The 18782-nt window shown below is 44.8% G+C and overlaps 1 protein-coding gene across 1 annotated transcript; it reads left to right on the forward strand.

Annotated features, from left to right (window-relative positions):
- Nucleotides 1–296: 296 nt before the first annotated feature.
- On the forward strand, nucleotides 297–18620 carry LOC117417174 (endothelin-converting enzyme-like 1). Its single transcript, XM_059034251.1, has 18 exons — nucleotides 297–940; nucleotides 2988–3921; nucleotides 6956–7024; nucleotides 8096–8206; nucleotides 9200–9292; nucleotides 9865–9989; nucleotides 13452–13674; nucleotides 14054–14152; nucleotides 14295–14369; nucleotides 14614–14717; nucleotides 15122–15180; nucleotides 15644–15695; nucleotides 16427–16494; nucleotides 16584–16708; nucleotides 16838–16903; nucleotides 17071–17166; nucleotides 17443–17519; nucleotides 17668–18620. The coding sequence occupies exons 2-18, from the start codon at nucleotides 3187–3189 to the stop codon at nucleotides 17765–17767; spliced, it is 2277 nt and encodes a 758-aa protein (XP_058890234.1). The 5' UTR covers nucleotides 297–940; nucleotides 2988–3186; the 3' UTR covers nucleotides 17768–18620.
- The last annotated feature ends 162 nt before the right edge of the window (nucleotides 18621–18782 follow it).

Genomic DNA, 18782 nt, shown 5'->3' on the forward strand with positions numbered 1-18782 from the left:
TTCCATAATATATTCTAATAAGGATGCCCTCGCTCTGGTTAAATATAATCAAGGAGCTGCTGTCCTTAAACACTCAGCAAAAATAAAAGAGAAGAAAAAATATATATTTTATTTCACTTCATTACTTTGTTTGTTTTTTCTTCATTAAAGCAGCTACATGGAACGCAGCACCATAATTACATTGTATTTACATCAGCTAAATCACACAACAAAACTGCATTTAGATAGTACTGTAGTGGGGAATGCGGCAGTGGGGGGTTCATTTAATGAAGGGGGGGGGTGCAAACACAGGCACACACACACACACACTTAACAACAGGGTTCAGACCCTGGAGTCTAATCAAAAGGATACAAAAGAGCTTTCCCTTTAACAAGACCACACTCCCAACCCTTTTAATGCACCGACCTCTGATCGTCCCTGGACAAGAGCGGGTTGAAAGAACACTCCCTTGAAAGAAAACAAGAAAGAAAGAAAGAAAGAAAGAAAGAAAGAAAGAAAGAAAGAAAGAACGTCAACTCCTTGCATGATGCTCCCTTGCTTGTATCATTTAGTTCAGTGGCTGCTACTCATTCCAGTAAATGGACTATGAGGTAAGATTTTAATGGCATGGGCTACAAGAAAGCTTATTTGCATAATCATTGTGTATCTAATGTTTACACACACAGAGCGCTGGCGCAGTTGACAGCTCCGTACAGGACAGTGTGATCTCGTTTCACAGCTGCAGTACTGAGCTCTCACCACTGACTTTACTGAGACAGGTGGGGAGGACAGGCTCCCAGTCTAGAGCTCAGAGCAGCTCCCACTCCCTCTCTCCCTCTCTCCCTCTCGCTCTCTCACAGTCTCAACACTTGTACATGTGCTGGACCTGCACACTGCTGCTGCTCCCACTCTCTGTAATCTGCAGAGCTCTCCTCACCTCCGCTGCACATCTTACTCAGGGTAAGTGTCTTCCTCTGTCTCTACTTTTGTATTAGAAGCTGTGCAGTATGTGTGCATGTTATATTTGAGATACACACAGTATAATGAATCTATGAGGGCGGCTCTGCTTGAAAGGGTAGCACTCGATACAAAAAGGGAACCAAAAACTTCATTTGTTTGCAGAAATGATTCTTTTCTAGCAAGTGCAGGCACCTTTAAATGCAGAAAAGGCTCACTCGGTTCAAACAGTCTAGATTGTTGTACAGGCTAAAAACCAAAGATACAAAATTAAATGTATCTATAAAAACAAATTAAAAAAACAAGGTATATAAGTCTATCAGCAAGTCAGACTTAAATAAATAAAATTAGATTTTGTTTAAAATAATAATTATTATGTATTTGCCAGGAAACAATAGATAGATAGATAGATAGATAGATAGATAGATAGATAGATAGATAGATAGATAGATTGATTGATTTAGTTGGAGAAAATATAGATAGAAAAGATGTCTAAGTAAAGAAAGTGACAACGCCTGTAAGACAGGGCTGGATATTGATGGGTAAACGGGTGACAGAGAATGAGGTGCAAGTAAGTAAGAAATTAATGAAATCTAGCCAGATAAGTGGGGTTATACACCCACCACAGTGATATCAGACTACATTTTGGGAGGATGCTAGCCTGTTTTGTTCAAATTGTTTATTAGTTTTTCCGGGAGGTCAGTGCAGGAGTCCTTGTTTTAGATTAGATTACTGTGGAGATGAATTACAGCCACCCAGATTAGCTACTTCTGAATCCCAGGGCTGCTTCTCATTTCAATTGCTTCAGTCCGTGCCTGCCTGTATCAGGACTACCTGGGACTCTGGCAGTAATACAGTCTGTCCACAGATGTCTGTTGGAGATTGTGGAGCGGATCAGAGTGGCAACAGTTGTGTTTAACAATGCTGTGTTTTATAAATGCATCCAGATTGTAACATCTGAAATTCTATAAGAATTATTTTTGTTAAAAAAAACATATTTTTTAAACGTGTTTTTTTTTATTACATTAGTATAGTCCACTCCTCATACCATGAGTCCATTAAGACTGAAATAAAATGAATGTTACAAAACTAGAAACTAACAATTCAGGCACTTTGTAGTCCTCAGATGAACCTTGATTAAGCAAGTAAAAAAGAAGGGTGGGTTGGGGGGAGCGCAATACAATCCCAGGTGAACAATGTGACAGTGTTTTATGGCATCAAGCATTTCATTAGAATAAAGGTCAGCAAGGAAGTTTTCTCCTGTACTTCGAACCCCTTGCATCAACAGGCTTTGCTTTGGGCGTTGTTTATGCTGCACCCTATCACTGCATCCGTGTTTCGTCTCACCTTCATTCATCCGATTCTCCCCTTGAAGGAAATTAGAATTGCACTTAGCTTTTTTCCCCTGCTCTGACTCTGTGCCCGGGTGAGGAACGTTTTTACTTAGCCAGATGTCTGTGGCTCGTTGCCAGGTTTAATAGGACAGAGCTGCGAACCTGCTCTTTGGGGATTGATATTCTGCTTTTAATTTTCATTAGCAGGAAAGCGGATCCGAAATGTCTGAAACAACAGTGAAGCTTTTAAACATACCGTGCACCACTTTGTTTGAAAAATATTCAACAAATCAATGAGGAATGAGAAAACTTGTTTTAAATGTACCGCTATCCATTTCATCAGCAGTCGATACCACGCAGGGTTTTAAATGTACCGTTATCCATTTCATCAGCATCAATTTTAGTAATGCTATAAAACAGTGCATATATTTCCCTATGCCACTCTGGGGAGCTAGTTCATGTCATTTCTTGGCAGGTTTTTAACCCGTGACCCTTGTGACGTTAGAGGTCAGTGCTTTGTCTAGGGTACCACTGACACTCATATTAACCCCCCGTCTACCGCCCCCCCCGCCCCCCCCTTCCTCCATGCAGATTACTGCCAGGCAGCAGATCTATATATTTCACGAGTCGACTGCAATGTTAGAGCCAAAATATTTTACGAGTTTAAAACGTCACAGAATTGAATGAAGTTTTCTTGTCTTTTTCTTATCCTCTAGGAAGTCATCCTCCAGCACATGAAGACAGAAAGCATGTTCAAAGAAATGGGATTGTACTGAAATACAAGACTTTTTTGTTGGTGGTGGAAGAGGAGGAGGAGGACGAGGCATGACATGGCATTGAATTAAACTGCATCCTTCCTGCTGGATATCAGAACCCTTGTCTTTCATTGCTTGCTGTAACACCGTTCGAAGCACCATGGATAACACCTATTCCCTGACTGCTCACTACGACGAGTTCCAGGAGGTGAAGTACGTGAGCAAGTACACCAGCGGCAGCACCCTGAGCAATGGGCTGAACCTGCACCTGGCTGGCAGGAAGCAGCCCGGGAGCGCCCTGCCACGCTGGAGCAAGCGGGAGATCTGCCTCATGTCCGCCCTGGTCTTCGCTGCGGGGCTGTGCGTCATCCTGGGCAGCATGCTGGTGCTCAAGTACCTGTCCCTGGAGCCGGAGAGCCACTGCCTGGAGGACTGCCAGAAGAAGAAGGCCTTCCTCAGGGCCTCTCGCTTCATCTCGGGAAACATCGACCCCACCATCGACCCCTGCACAGACTTCTACTCCTTCGCCTGCGGGGGCTGGCTGCGGCGCCACGGCATCCCTGAGGACAAGCTGAGCTACGGGATCATCAGCGCCATCGGGGAGCAGAACGAGGAGAAGCTGCAGAGCCTCCTGCTGCGGCCGGTGCGCCGCAAGGACAGGGGCTCGGCCGAGAGGAAGGTCAAGGAGTTCTACCGCTCCTGCGTGGACATGCGGGAGATCGACCGGCTTGGGGCCCTGCCCATGATGGATGTGATCGAGAGCTGTGGGGGCTGGGACCTGGTGGGGGACTTCAACGAGCTGCTCTACAGGACCCAGGGGGTCTACAGCACGGCCGTGTTCTTCTCTCTGACCGTCAGTGTGGACGATAAAAACTCCTCCAGGAACGCCATCAGGGTAAGTCCAGGGAGCGATAAGAACTCCTCCAGGAACGCCATCAAGGTGAGTCCAGGGAGTGATGAGAACTCCTCCCGGAATGCCATCAGGGTGAGTCCAGGGGATGATAAGAACTCCTCCAGTAACGCCATCAGGGTGGGTCCAGGGAGTGATAAGAACTCCTCCAGTAACGCCATCAGGGTGAGCCCAGGGAGTGATAAGAACTCCTCCAGGAATGCCATCAGGGTGAGTCCAGGGAGCGATAAGAACTCCTCCAGGAACGCCATCAGGGTGAGTCCAGGGAGTGATGAGAACTCCTCCAGGAATGCCATCAGGGTGAGTCCAGGGAGCGATAAGAACTCCTCCAGGAATGCCATCAGGGTGAGTCCAGGGAGCGATAAGAACTCCTCCAGGAACGCAATCAGGGTGAGTCCAGGGAGCGAAGGCACACGAGCCAATCCAGCACTTGTATTCTTGTACTGTAGCATTCTCTCGCTGGAGATCCTAGTTAGGCTAAGGATGGCTTAATCACAGACAGCACTAATGCAAACTAGCAAACTAAGAAGCTGCCCTCGTGCACTAGAGCTAGAGCGCAGTCACAGAGCGAGGATTGCCTAGATCACGGTGGGTACTACTGCTTGAATCAATGTTTGCCATCCGCTGTCCCGACTACATCAGAAGAAACACACCAAGGTGCTGCCTTGTCTGTGAGATGATTGGTTCTGATAAGATCTCTGAAATTGGAAGGCAGTGAAGCACTACATTCCCAGGAACAGTTTAACTGAACCCATACAGTAAGCACCTCACTGTGTGGTTTTGCATTCACTGAATATATGAAGTATAGTTTACTGCCAGGACCTTTTCTGAAAGGCTTAACTTCCAACACGTTTGACAATATAAACAGCACAGGGGGAAGGAGTGGAGCTTGGCTCCATTCAGGACAGACATACCCAGATAATATTAACATGCAGCCAGCATAGCGGCCGCTACGCGCAGACAGGGGGAAATCAATTCTTGAGGTAAAGTGGGCTCCACCATTCAATCCTCTTGAGTAAAAATAAAGAAAGGGAAAGACCAAACACCAAGATTAACAGCAGTCTTTATTCAGGAGGACTGGAGATGCATTATTGGAGGCAGCCGGCTTGGCTGAGCTGTTTTAATGACTATGCCAATGCACGTGGAAGGACAGTTCAGATAGTCCCGATGGCCGAGACTGCGCTGGCTATTCTGTACCATTGCGCTTTACACAGTTGGGCTGTTTAAAGTAATTCCATAATGGAGCATGGTTTATACTTGAAATTTACTATTGATGAATGATGATTAACTTGATGATTAACTTGTACAAGTTCTGAACAGATCCAAACTAACATTGGGATTGGTAGTAAATATACTGTAACACATGAGCTAGTGTCATTGTCCACTGCTATAGAATAACGGTACTATAGTGTCACTGAAGCATTTATTACAAGTGGTTTCCAGCAGATTTTATTTAATTTGCTTTTAAATTATTTGCCTGTTTCCTTATCGGTAATGAAATGCACAATGACCATTTGTCTGTGTGATATAGGATATATATATATATATATATATATATATATATATATATATATATATATATATATATATATATATATATATATACACAATAGGCAAAGATAAATGTGCGTGTGTGTGCGTGTGCGTGTGTGTGCGTGACTGCGTGACTGCATGCGTGTGTGTGTGCATGTGTGTGTGTGCGCGTGTACTGCACATTCTGCTCTAAGAATGACTGATGGCATACGCTCACATGTCAGGCATCACTGAAACTAATGGGGCGTGACAGTCCCAGGCTTGCGATAATAAAGTGTTCTTCAGATGAATGGTGGAAGAGCTTGATGAGCGAAGGGGCTGATCAGTTCAAGTGCTCTCCTGATTGTTTAGGGTGGATTTTCTGCACTGTTTCTCATTGACACAGTGGTTACCCACCGCACCCTTCCCATCAAGATCCCCAACAGTCCTGTACAATAAAATGAACCCCTGCACCTGATTGTAATGAAACAAATCATAAATAAATAGCAGTGTAAGCCCTTGTGATGCGCTGCAAGTTCCACAATATCCAGTAGTTACAGAGACACCACAAGACATCCGTATTAGTTGATCTCCCCGTTTCCTAGTTTTGTGTTTCCCCATCACCATATTTAACTCAATACATAACAAACAGACCCAGAGAATCACAACTCAAGCAGATAATGTGTGCTCATTTATCACAGTGGCAACAACAACCCCTCTGTCGTAATACAATAACTGAGCTACCATTCAAGGCGCGTGATCATTTCAAACACTTGATTCAGATAGCAACGTTACACACATCATAAAGACTAGTTTTACACAGTAGCACTATATAATCAGTAACGTACTGTCATTTCCATAACACCTGTGCTGTGAACTCATGCATGCGGCAATGCTCAAGCTGTGCAACCTGTACTTATCTTTCATTTCATCATATTATAGACTATCAAGGAGAAAGTTGTTTTTCTACATGCATGCTTGTGTGCTTGCTCGAAGCCCAGACCTTTATAGCGGGGATCTGTTTAGCAGGCACTGTCTGCTCTGTGCCACAGATCTGTTTAGCAGGCACTGTCTGCTCTGTGCCACAGATCTGTTTAGCAGGCACTGTCTGATATGTGCCACAGATCTGTTTAACAGGGACTGTCTGCTCTGTGCCACAGATCTGTTTAGCAGGCACTGTCTGCTCTGTGCCACAGATCTGTTTAGCAGGCACTGTCTGATATGTGCCACATAAGGTATCACAGGAGATATAAAGATATTAAATAATAGTTTTATTAGGACGTACAGTATAGTGGTAGTTTACTGCTCCAATAAATAATTCAGACATCATTTGAACAAAGACAGCTATAGGTTATTGAGTTTTTGGAACAGCGCTGATATCTGGTTTCAGTAAATGTGTAATTGCTCATAACAGTTAAACACTAATTCATGCCACAGAATTCTTTTGAAATAAAAACATTACCATAATGAGCATAAAATAAATGATTTATTTATGTTTGTATTTCAGATTGACCAGGAAGGGCTCACCTTACCAGAAAGGACCCTCTACCTGGGGCAGGATGAAGACAGTATCAAGGTGAGCTGTCTGTCTGTCTGCCTGTCTGTCTGCCTGTCTGTCTGCCTGCCTGTCAGGGGACCATATAAGGAGCTGCATCGGTGTGCTCAGCTGCAGACTACATACAAAGGGTGGGGTTTATTCCTCATGGGAAGGTTGAAGACTGAAGATACTGTGAGTCCAGTGTTATAAAAACAGTACAAGTGCATTAGGCAATATGAAGACTGTTCAGAGTATGTGCTGCTGTCCATACTTCAATTAAAGGACTTGTCCAATAAGCTGTCAACTGAGCACTTGACATAGCCTCCAGTCTCTGATTGGAGGAGGGCTTGCAGGGGGGCGGGTGCATGGATGGCCCTCTGCTTTTGCATTGAAGAGAATGAGCCGGCCCTGCTTTTCACATCCTGAGCTGCTGAGCTGCTGAGCTGCATGTTCCTAGTCTGGTTACATCAACAGCTTTTTAAATCTGGTCTGAAATGAGTTTCCCAGAAGCAAAGTCACACAACGCAATTAAAATGTAAAAAATAAGCTGTCCTAGAAATGTGACTTTTGTTTCTGGTAGAGAGAGGGTGAGACTATGAACAAAAAGCCGTTTGCAGTTGGTACTAAAAGGGTCAAATAAAATAATTAAAAAAAAACTGCAGGCCTGTCTGTAAGCTGCCCAGAACTGCGCGGTCCTCCGACGCTGTAGCTCTGAGGTGGCTGCATGGCGGGCCTGCAGAGTGAAAAGAAGAAGTCGGCTGACTGCACACGTTTCGGAGGACACGTGTGTCCGTCTTCGTCTCTCCCGAGTCAGCGCGGGGGTGGCAGCGGTGAGCCGGGTTGAAATAAGAAAAATAGTTGGGCTTTCCAAATTGGGGAGAAAAAACGAGAAAAAATAATTGCAGATTCCAAATTTAAAAAAAAAAAAAATGAACTGCTGTCCGGCTGGTAGCCAGTGTTGAATGAGTCAGTTTGTTCAGAATGTTAATTAGTGCATTGGGCTACAAACACTAATGATGAGGATAATGATGGTAATGATGGTGATAATGATATACACACTATGAATCGTAGATCGGCTTCATTAATCAGAGCCTGTGCTTTTCTGTACAGATTTTAGCTGCCTACAAGACTCTGATGGAGAGACTGGTGAGTCTGTTGGGAGCTGAAAACGCCATGCAGAAATGTGAGGAGATCCTGCTGCTGGAGATGCGACTGGCCAATGTGAGTGACCTCTGTATACTCTACTGGCCAATGTGAGTGACCTCTCTATACTCTACTGGCCAATGTGAGTGACCTCTGTATACTCTACTGGCCAATGTGAGTGACCTCTGTATACTCTACTGGTCAATGGGAGTGACCTCTTTGAACCATCATTTAACCTCTCTACACCTCTGACATACAAAAAAAAACTGGACCTCCGAACAGACGGGGTGGGTGTTAAAGGTGTAAACTCTGTTTAGAAATCCTCTATTCATCCAATAGGAAACATTAATATTATTACTACTATAGTATTGACAACCAACTAGTATTGTGCGTCTATTGCAGGAATACTGTATCCTGATAATACTGTATCCTGATTTATCTAACTTGGGCTCAATTGATGGTACTGGCATTAAGTGTCTTGGGAAGTCATATTGAATTCCCACCTTCATCAAAACCGGGACGATCCGGGGAAAGCAGGGACAGGTGGGAACCCTACTATACTCAATTCCTGTCATACAGAATAACCAGGCAATGCCTGTCCGCATCTTGGCTGGAACTGCAGTCTGCTGACCTTGACTAGGATTCAGTGGAAGGACAAAGTGGCAGTGCCATTTAAAGCAAGGTTTATTATTGTAATGGTGTGCAGTTTTATTTAAATTTTTTTCGATACAGTCACAGCTGAATCCAGGGATTTTCTGGTTTCTTTTACAGATGAGAGAAGCGCTCGAGCCATTTGTGCAAAGTGCCTTCATTTAGCTGGTGTGCGAATTCCAGTTCCATTTGACTTTCACTAGGGTTTTATGATTCTGCCAACCGTAGCTGTTTTTGTTTTTTGTTTTTTAAACAGGATGGCTCGCATTTATTTCCTTTTTTTCTCCCCGAGTTGTGTGTGTGCTTCCCTGAAGATAGCTTTTACACAGAGGGATAGAGTTGTTTGTAGTTCCTCTCTGGGTAATGTGTGCTGGGTCTGCAGTCTTAGTGATAACGCTTCTTTTTTCCATTTGTGCTCAGATAACTATTTCAGAGTTTGATGAACAAAGAAGAGATATCAGCACCATGTATAACAGAATTACCCTCAGGCAATTACAGAGGATAGCACCAAGCGTAAGTGATTTTAATAAATCTGTTATCCACTCCCACACCCCTGTCTCTATCACGGGAGTCTTCACGGGTTGATAAAATGGGATGCTATTTGGGTAATGCTGCATTTTGCATATAAAATATGTGGTTTTATATCTTAAAATGTCTGAAGCTGGAATTGGCCCATGCCCATTTCTGCTCTCTGTATAAGTTGTATGTAAAGTACAGCAGCCGTGTATATGGCTTCAGCAATGGTCTATTATTCAGGGGTGTGCTGATACTCGCACTCGGAATTGCCCTTAATAAGTCTTTATAGACAAGTATTAAATAAATCCATTCAGAAGTCAATTCCCATTGATCGGTAGTCGATTGTAAAGGTGAGGGAAGGACAGCTTTTCTTGTTTTGAAATCAAAACCTCGATGAGTGGATTTATTGAATGCCTGCCGATAGCACTTCTTAAAGGCAATTGCGAGTACGAGTGCCAGCACAGCGTTATTCTATTTAAAAACCCTGCTGATTGCAGGAATTAGTACCGCTGGGTCTTCTGTGGAATTGTTTTCCTAAACCCATTCTGCGTTGTGTGTTTGTGTTGCAGCTACACTGGAAACGTTTGCTGGACAGGATATTCCACGACAACTTGTCAGAAGACGAGGAGATCGTCGTGCTTGCCACGGATTACATGCAGAAAGTGTCTGACATCATCAAGACCACCCCGAAAAGGTACCGGGGGGACGGGGGGGCGGGGGTCAGCGGAGTCATTAATCTGCAGCTCGGTCAACTCTGCATACAACAGCATTCAATAGAAATGCACATATCAAAATGCAAAGCATTTATAAAACTGTCGGGAGACGATTCAGAAAAATAATGCATTCCAAAAAAATAGGGCAGTACATTCCATACTTTAAATGAGAACTTCTTGCAACCGGAGATGAGGGTGGGAGTCGATTCTCTATTGGCAATGGTCGTGCCGAGGGAAATGCTGATATTATAACCCTAAACACTGTTTGGGTAAGAAGACGTTTCTCAATGTAAGGGATCTTATCAGAGCCACAGCACAAGAAAGCCCTGGGAGTCTTAATCAGCCTTCCGCTAATGTAAAAGCACAGGGGCTATCAAACCCAAGCACAACTAAAACCTCGCAGGGCTAATTTGAATGCACCAGGGTGTTCTAACTGGTTTAGTCTCATCTGAGTACACAGATGGCTTAAGATAATTGCTATTGATCTCCTCCAACCTCTTTTACTGTGAAAGTCAATAAACATATTGGAATTCCTCACTGAGCTCCGAGGAGACGAGAGGAATCTTGTTAAAGACTCCAGACATGGCTCTGCTAGGGACTGGTACAGCAGCGATGACTCTCTCTACACCTCACATCCGTCTGTCTGTCTGTATGAGGGACTGGTACAGCAGCGATGACTCTCTCTACACCTCACATCCGTCTGTCTCTGTATGAGGGACTGGCACAGCAGCGATGACTCTCTCTACACCTCACATCCGTCTGTCTGTCTGTATGAGGGACTGGTACAGCAGCGATGACTCTCTCAACACCTCACATCCGTCTGTCTCTGTATGAGGGACTGGCACAGCAGCGATGACTCTCTCTACACCTCACATCCGTCTGTCTGTCTGTATGAGGGACTGGTACAGCAGCGATGACTCTCTCAACACCTCACATCCGTCTGTCTGTCTGTATGAGGGACTGGTACAGCAGTGATGACTCTCTCTACACCTCACATCCGTCTGTCTGTCTGTATGAGGGACTGGCACAGCAGCGATGACTCACTCAACACCTCACATCCGTCTGTCTGTCTGTATGAGGGACTGGCACAGCAGCGATGACTCTCTCTACACCTCACATCCATCTGTCTGTCTGTCTGTATGTCTATGCATCTCTCTATCTGCATATCTGTTTGTCTCTCCATGTAGGTAATGTAGCTGAACAGATGAACTTCACACGTAAACACAATCCATTGCACCGTCAGAAAAGCACTCCACTGTAAACTCCTCCTCGTCAATATTATTATTATTATTATTATTATGGTGATAATGATTATTATTAGTATTATTATTGATTATGGTGATGATTATTATTGTTGTTGTTATTATTATTGATTATGGTGTTGATTAGTATTATTTTTCTTGATGATGATGATTCTTATTATTATGTTGGTGTTTGGCTGGTGCCCCCAGTCTCTGTATCCCATTCAGAGCAGCCCCCCCACCCCACCTCTCCAGTATGCATTACATTCCTGTATTACGCCACTGTTCCACAGCAAGCTGCCTTGTTGTGTTTTCCTGTGATTGCATGTACACCTGCGTTCCTGTCTTAGGGATTGCTGTTCATTTGCAGTGTTAACAATGCTTGTGTTTACAGGGCTCAGTTGCACGCCAAAGTAAAGACCTCTGATAACTCTGGCCATTATGTTGTTTTCTTTTTGCATATTTTATTGTTTATGTTCAGATTCCTTGGGTTACAGTTGATTCTCTTTTTGTCCCACTTGGAAATCACTGGTGGCTCACCGGTTAGGGGGTATTCACAGTAGCTTTGATTTACTGGAAAAACTACAACAGTATCAGGGCTCATGACACCCGTGAAACACCTGGCTGCTGAATCCTCCCTTTACAGCATCACCTGTGAAACACCTGGCTGCTGAATCCTCCCTTTACAGCATCACCTGTGAAACACCTGTCTGCTGAATCCTCCCTTTAGAGCATCACCTGTGAAACACCTGGCTGCTGAATCCTCCCTTTACAGCATCACCTGTGAAACACCTGGCTGCTGAATCCTCCCTTTAGAGCATCACCTGTGAAACACCTGGCTGCTGAATCCTCCCTTTACAGCATCACCTGTGAAACACCTGGCTGCTGAATCCTCCCTTTACAGCATCCCCTGTGAAACACCTGTCTGCTGAATCCTCCCTTTAGAGCATCACCTGTGAAACACCTGGCTGCTGAATCCTCCCTTTAGAGCATCACCTGTGAAACACCTGGCTGCTGAATCCTCCCTTTACAGCATCACCTGTGAAACACCTGGCTGCTGAATCCTCCCTTTACAGCATCACCTGTGAAACACCTGGCTGCTGAATCCTCCCTTTACATCATCACCTGTGAAACACCTGGCTGCTGAATCCTCCCTTTAGAGCATCACCTGTGAAACACCTGGCTGCTGAATCCTCCCTTTAGAGCATCACCTGTGAAACACCTGGCTGCTGAATCCTCCCTTTACAGCATCACCTGTGAAACACCTGGCTGCTGAATCCTCCCTTTACAGCATCACCTGTGAAACACCTGTCTGCTGAATCCTCCCTTTACAGCATCACCTGTGAAACACCTGGCTGCTGAATCCTCCCTTTACAGCATCACCTGTGAAACACCTGGCTGCTGAATCCTCCCTTTAGAGCATCACCTGTGAAACACCTGGCTGCTGAATCCTCCCTTTACAGCATCACCTGTGAAACACCTGGCTGCTGAATCCTCCCTTTAGAGCATCACCTGTGAAACACCTGGCTGCTGAATCCTCCCTTTTAGAGATGTGATTGCAAAGGGGAATGTTATCAGCCTTTGAGAATTCCAAGCTGAAATATTTAATGTTCTTTAAATGCTTTCAGCTGCCTTCAAAAGTTCAGAGTGCACATTCCCCCCTCCCTCTCCTGGTGTGTACGCGCATGGCACCGCAGTTTCAGACACTGAACGCTCCAGAATACAGATCACTCGGGGCTCAGACTCATCCTTAAGGGACCTTTTATATTCTGATTAAGAAGATTGACTCAGTCAATGAAAAATGAATGAGAAACAGCCCTAAAAGGATGTGCAGAACACACACAGACACACAGACACACACTCTCTCTAATACACTTACAGGCAGGCTACAGTAATTCAATTACACCAGTTCTGCTGCTTTTCAGTTTGCGATGGAGGGAAGTGCTTTTTCATTTTTCTCTGCAGCAGACACTGCTGCTAATGTAGGGTACAAATCTTTTGTCTAAATCGTGTATCAGTAGAAAATACAACCTGCCCAGGCTTCATTGGTTTTCAAGCTCTCAGGATGAGATGCCTCATGACTCCTTCCTCCCTTTGGTTACTGTGTGGTGTCAGGGCGTCTGCTAAGAAATAAATAAATGAAATTAAATTAAATGAATGGCGTTATGGAAAGCTCACTGTGCCCCCCTGTCCTCCTCTCAGGGTCCTGCACAACTACATGCTGTGGCGCATCGTGGCGGCGCTGAGCGAGCATCTGTCCACACCGTTCCGCAACACCATCCATGAGTTCTCCCACGAGATCGAGGGCACGGAGCAGCAGCTGGAGCTGGGTCGCATGTGCCTGAACCAGGCCAACAAGCACTTCGGCATGGCGCTGGGGGCCCTCTTCGTGGAGGAGTACTTCTCCTCTGCCAGCAAGGCCAAGGTGGGCTTCTCCACACTGGGGTGGTGGGTTCATTCAGGGGATCGGGGTGCAAGATCAGGTGCTCCTGGCCAACAAGCCATGCAGTACACAGTGCTGCGGTCTGCAGTCCACCAGAATGTATTGATACTGTAGGACAGGGGGTGGCAACAAGGACCATTCCCAGTCTGGGTCAATCCAACTTGAACCAATCAAACCCCCATCCAGGCTCTGGAGTCCTCCTTGTTATCAGCTCCATATAGAGTACCGAGCAGTCCTGCCAGCCCCTTTCACTGACGAGCTCTCTCTCAATCAGCTCACCACTGAGTCGGCTCCACTCCGAGTCCACTCTATTAGCCTTGCAGTGGAATAGCGTGTGACGATGCTGGTGTGTGCGTTGCAGGTGCAGCAGCTGGTGGAACACATCAAACACTCGCTGGACCGGCGGCTGCAGGAGCTCGACTGGATGGACGAGGTGACCAAAGAGGCGGCCAGGGCCAAGGTACGAGCCCCTAGCGTCCTTCCTCCTCCTCTGCACAAAAAATAAAGAAATCAGAGCATCAAACTGAGCTGAACCTGCTCTAAAGACAGGTATTCTCTGGGTATCGGCATTTCCAACTTTTTATTTTTTCTTTTTTCTTCAGCTGCGCCTTATGATGGTGATGATTGGTTACCCGGACTACCTGCTGAAGCCAGAAGCCATCGATGCAGAATACGGGGTGGGTCCAGCTAGTAACCTGGCTCATGTTCTGAGTGCAGGGCGGCTGTAGCGTTGTATCGTCATTGCATTGTTTCTATTAAGGGGACCAGAAGGTCAGTGATTGCTGAAAGAATTCAGTACTACATTTGTGGAAGCCAGAACGTAATGCATATATGAAGATGATGCTGGAATCTCTAATGATGTATTTAGCTGGCCTGGTGTTTATTGCGCTTGTGTGACTCATCTCTCTCGCTCTCTCTCAGTTTGAAGTGAGTGAGAAAACGTACTTCAAGAATGTGCTGAACAGCATCAAGTTCAACATCAAGCTCTCTGTGAAGAAGATACACCAGGAGGTGGACAAAACAGCGTGAGTAACCCTGTCCTGGGACAGAGCATAGTCTCTTCTGTAGGGCAGGGAACCCAACTCTACCCAAAGCAACAGCATGGAAGGTTATCTTCAAAATATGCAGAAGCCCTAAAAAGTGGCGGAGTAAAATCGTAATGTTAAAAAAAAAGACACGGACAAAGACTTGTCATCTTTTGACTCGTGTTTAAAATTACAGATGTTCATCAAAATATGATGCAACCTAATTGGCCTGAAAACCTTAATTATAAAAGCAGCCAAGTTAATGCTTGGTCCGCTCTGTTTCTCTACCCTACCTTCAAAAACAAATTAGCATGAAAAGAATGTTCTATTTGAACATGTCACCTGCTTTGCTAAACCCCATCCCCACCCAACTTCATCACATGTCTACCTCTGCTCTGTTGTAGATGGCTCCTGCCCCCCCAGGCCCTCAATGCATACTACCTGCCCAATAAGAATCAAATGGGTAAGTAGAGAAACCGTCAAGGAGACAAAGTCTGTGAGTCAGGAACATGACAACTAGACTAGTTACTGTAACCTACTAGTTTGCGCTAGTCTTAAAAATGTGCACAGTATGTGACTGAAAGTTGTTATGGGCCCCACTTGTTCATACATGCAGGTTTAAACTTTTGTGTTTGGCTTGCAAACAGAATATGAGGACTGCAAAGTTTGTGCAGCAGTGGTGTGCATTACAGGGTTAAAGAAGGAACCGCAGGGAGCTGCAGTGGGACAGGATGAACACTCGAATGATTGTACTAGCAGCTTTAATAAACCATACTTAGGACTCTGATTTCCAATTCGCTGGCTGGGGTTGATGCAAGCTTACCGTGCACCGGTGCTTTAAATAAACACGTTTACAGCAGTAATGAACACTCCATTAAGTGTGCTACACCAGGTGATTCATCACTCACACTCTGTCTCTCTCTTAGTTTTCCCAGCTGGAATACTGCAGCCCACCCTTTACGACCCAGAATTTCCTCAGTGAGTATAAAACCACCCCCTCACAAAATGATCGCTCTCCAGCTATTGCACCGCTGTAGTGCTATAGTTGCACTCCCACGCTGTCATTTCACAAAGAATAATGACTTTAGTCTTATTTTTACATTAAATATACCTTTCCCCTCCGTATGTGAGCTCCCACTCCAGTGATGTGAGCCCAAAGCATATTTGCATTCAGTGATGTGTGAAATTTCAAAAAGCACTGAGATGTACCTGAATAAATGGTTTCAGAATTGGGGAGTGGAGGGGAGGAGGGGTATCATCTGTTTGAAGAAAGACCAGTAATTGTGGCGCTGAATGAAAACCAACCAAGTGAAGAATACTTTGACGAACGTTTAATGGGATATATTGCATGTGAAAGGCAGGTACGGCAGGTGCAAGAATACACGATCCCACGATCCAAGCGCCCTCATCAAATAAAACAACTGCATTTTCAAACAAATATAAAAGAATGGAATCATAAACCGATACCATCAAAAATCCACATTTCCCTTAGCAGTCAAACACCTGGCAAGATGGGTATTCACCACCCCTAAAAGAGTTCCTCCAATCAGAACCTGTGAACGTGCTCCCATGAATGACAGCCTGTGACACGCCGCTCAGCTGGATTGACCAGGCATGGGCAGAGATTACAAACACACACGCACTATGGAACTTCATGGGAGTGCATTACCCTATATCTGTGTCATGTCCTTGTTTTAATGGTATTTCAGGTCTTTAAACTACGGTGGGATTGGTGCTATCATTGGGCATGAGCTGACGCATGGCTATGATGACTGGGGTAAGACAGCAGCGTTGCAATACACACGCAGAGCAGCATGCAGCAACAATACACCTGCACCCGTGATTCACTCTGCTCCCTCGTTACAGGCGGACAGTACGATCGCTATGGCAACCTGAAGCAGTGGTGGACAGATGAGTCCTACTATAAATTCCAGAAGAAGGCTGAATGCATCGTGCGGCTGTACGACAACTTCACCGTCTATAACCAAAGGGTAACTTTCACTGGCTGTGCTGGTCACCAATCTATTCATTCACCTTTAGGGTCCTGGTCATCTTTAAATCGCCTTGCCCGTCGAGTATTATCAGTAACTAGGAATCTCTGTTCATCTCTCTCTCCACAGGTCAATGGCAAACTCACTCTCGGGGAGAACATTGCAGATATGGGAGGCCTCAAACTATCCTATTATGTAAGTCTGGTTATTTACTATCTCCTTGTTATGTGTATGGCTTTTGGCAGCCCTCCTGGAGCTGTAATTTAACACGCATCTGAAATGTCCCAAGACTGCATATCAATATAATGTCTGCCTGTCCCCGGACCGGTATCAGTGTGTGCCTCTTTCTCGTTCTGCCACAGGCCTATCAGAAGTGGATCCGAGAGCACGGCCCAGAGCAGCCCCTCCCAGGCCTCAAATACACTCACGAGCAGCTGCTGTTCATCGCGTTTGCCCAGGTACTGTAATGATCTGAAAGCAGCAAGGCTCAACCCTGGGAATCAGAACCAGCGAGCTTAAGTTCACAACTGCATTCTACTACTGCAGTGTTTGCTAAGGTTCCTGAACGTTGATGAGCTAAAAGACTGGAGAGGTTGATGTGTGGCAAACTCATTCGTATAATGTTTGGTTCGTTCCAACGCAGCCCAGATCTCGCTGGATATGTGCTGGAGTCTGGACTGAGAGTAGATCTGCCTCTGCTCTGACACTGTCCCTCTCCTCTCTCCTGTGTACAGAACTGGTGCATGAAGAGGCGATCGCAGTCCACCTACCTGCAGCTCCTGACAGACAAGCATGCCCCTGAGCATTACAGGTAAGCCAGCTGGACACTGATAGAAAAGAAAAAACTCATTGACACTTACTTTACAGCCTGCTGGTTTCCGCCTGTTATTGAGGTGATTGCTGTACATGTTGGGTATTGTGGCTTTGCTGAAGCAGCGGTCTCTCTCTGGTCCCTGCAGGGTGATCGGCAGCGTGTCCCAGTTTGACGAGTTTGGCAGAGTGTTCCATTGTCCCAGGGCGTCTCCGATGCACCCCATCCACAAGTGTTCAGTGTGGTGACCGACCCCGGAGTCAGAACCCCGCACCTACTCTGTGCCCCATTTATTTATTTATTTATTTTCTATTTGCTCATTTTTGTTTCCTGCTTCCCTTTTGGATGTTATTTTTATATATTGTATACTGTATGTTTATTACCATCCCATGTATTCTTTGTAATGACACGTATTATAATAACTGGTTTGTTGTATGTCTTAACAAAGCAATTTCTGCACACTGCTTTGTAGCCGTTGAGTTTTTGCTGATGGATATAAAACACCAGGAATTTAAAGGAGAACACAGCAGCACATATCAAGTTAGAGGAAAGGCAGGATAAAGTTACATTCAAATCACAAACTTCTGGAGTGAGTTTGGAGGGGAGGGCTGAATATTTGCTTCTAATGCAAGAGGTGTTTGAGCAGAGTTTGTACAGGGAACATATATTCAGCGTCACCAGAAAGACTTTTCCTTTTAGTACTTCCATTAACATGTATTTTTACAACGCTGGCTTGCTAAAAAAAATGGAATCAAACCCTCCTGTCTGCATCACAGAAAGGAGAGGCTGCTGAGCAGGGATTCGATGGGACTTTGAGAGTGCATTGCTGCAATGAAATCAACACATGTTTAACAGGGAATACTGGCATGCTGTGTTTGAATACTGAATGTAATTTGTAAAATGAACTGAGATGTTTTTGTATTTTATGATCGGTGGTCAGTGTTGTGTCCTGAAGCACCCCTATGGAATGATGTAACTACACACTGTCATTAATGACTGTGCTTTTTGACTTAACATTGTGTGCACATTTTATTTATCGCTTTTCAACCTGAAATCTCTATAAAGTAAAAATATAAATAAAAATCCAGATGTATTCATTCACTTTGCCTCTGTCTCCCTGTATCTTAAAAAAAACGCTGTACTACTGATTTCATGAGATATTTAGTTAAAAAAAAAATCATTTCACTTCAGTACCATTAAGAAGGAGACAGCCATTCAATTTCAATAAAAAAAAAAAAAAAAACATTTCAATCTGGTTAGTAA

The sequence above is a fragment of the Acipenser ruthenus genome, chromosome 12, assembly GCF_902713425.1.
Source record: "Acipenser ruthenus chromosome 12, fAciRut3.2 maternal haplotype, whole genome shotgun sequence".
In the NCBI taxonomy this organism is placed as follows: Eukaryota; Metazoa; Chordata; class Actinopteri; order Acipenseriformes; family Acipenseridae; genus Acipenser; species Acipenser ruthenus.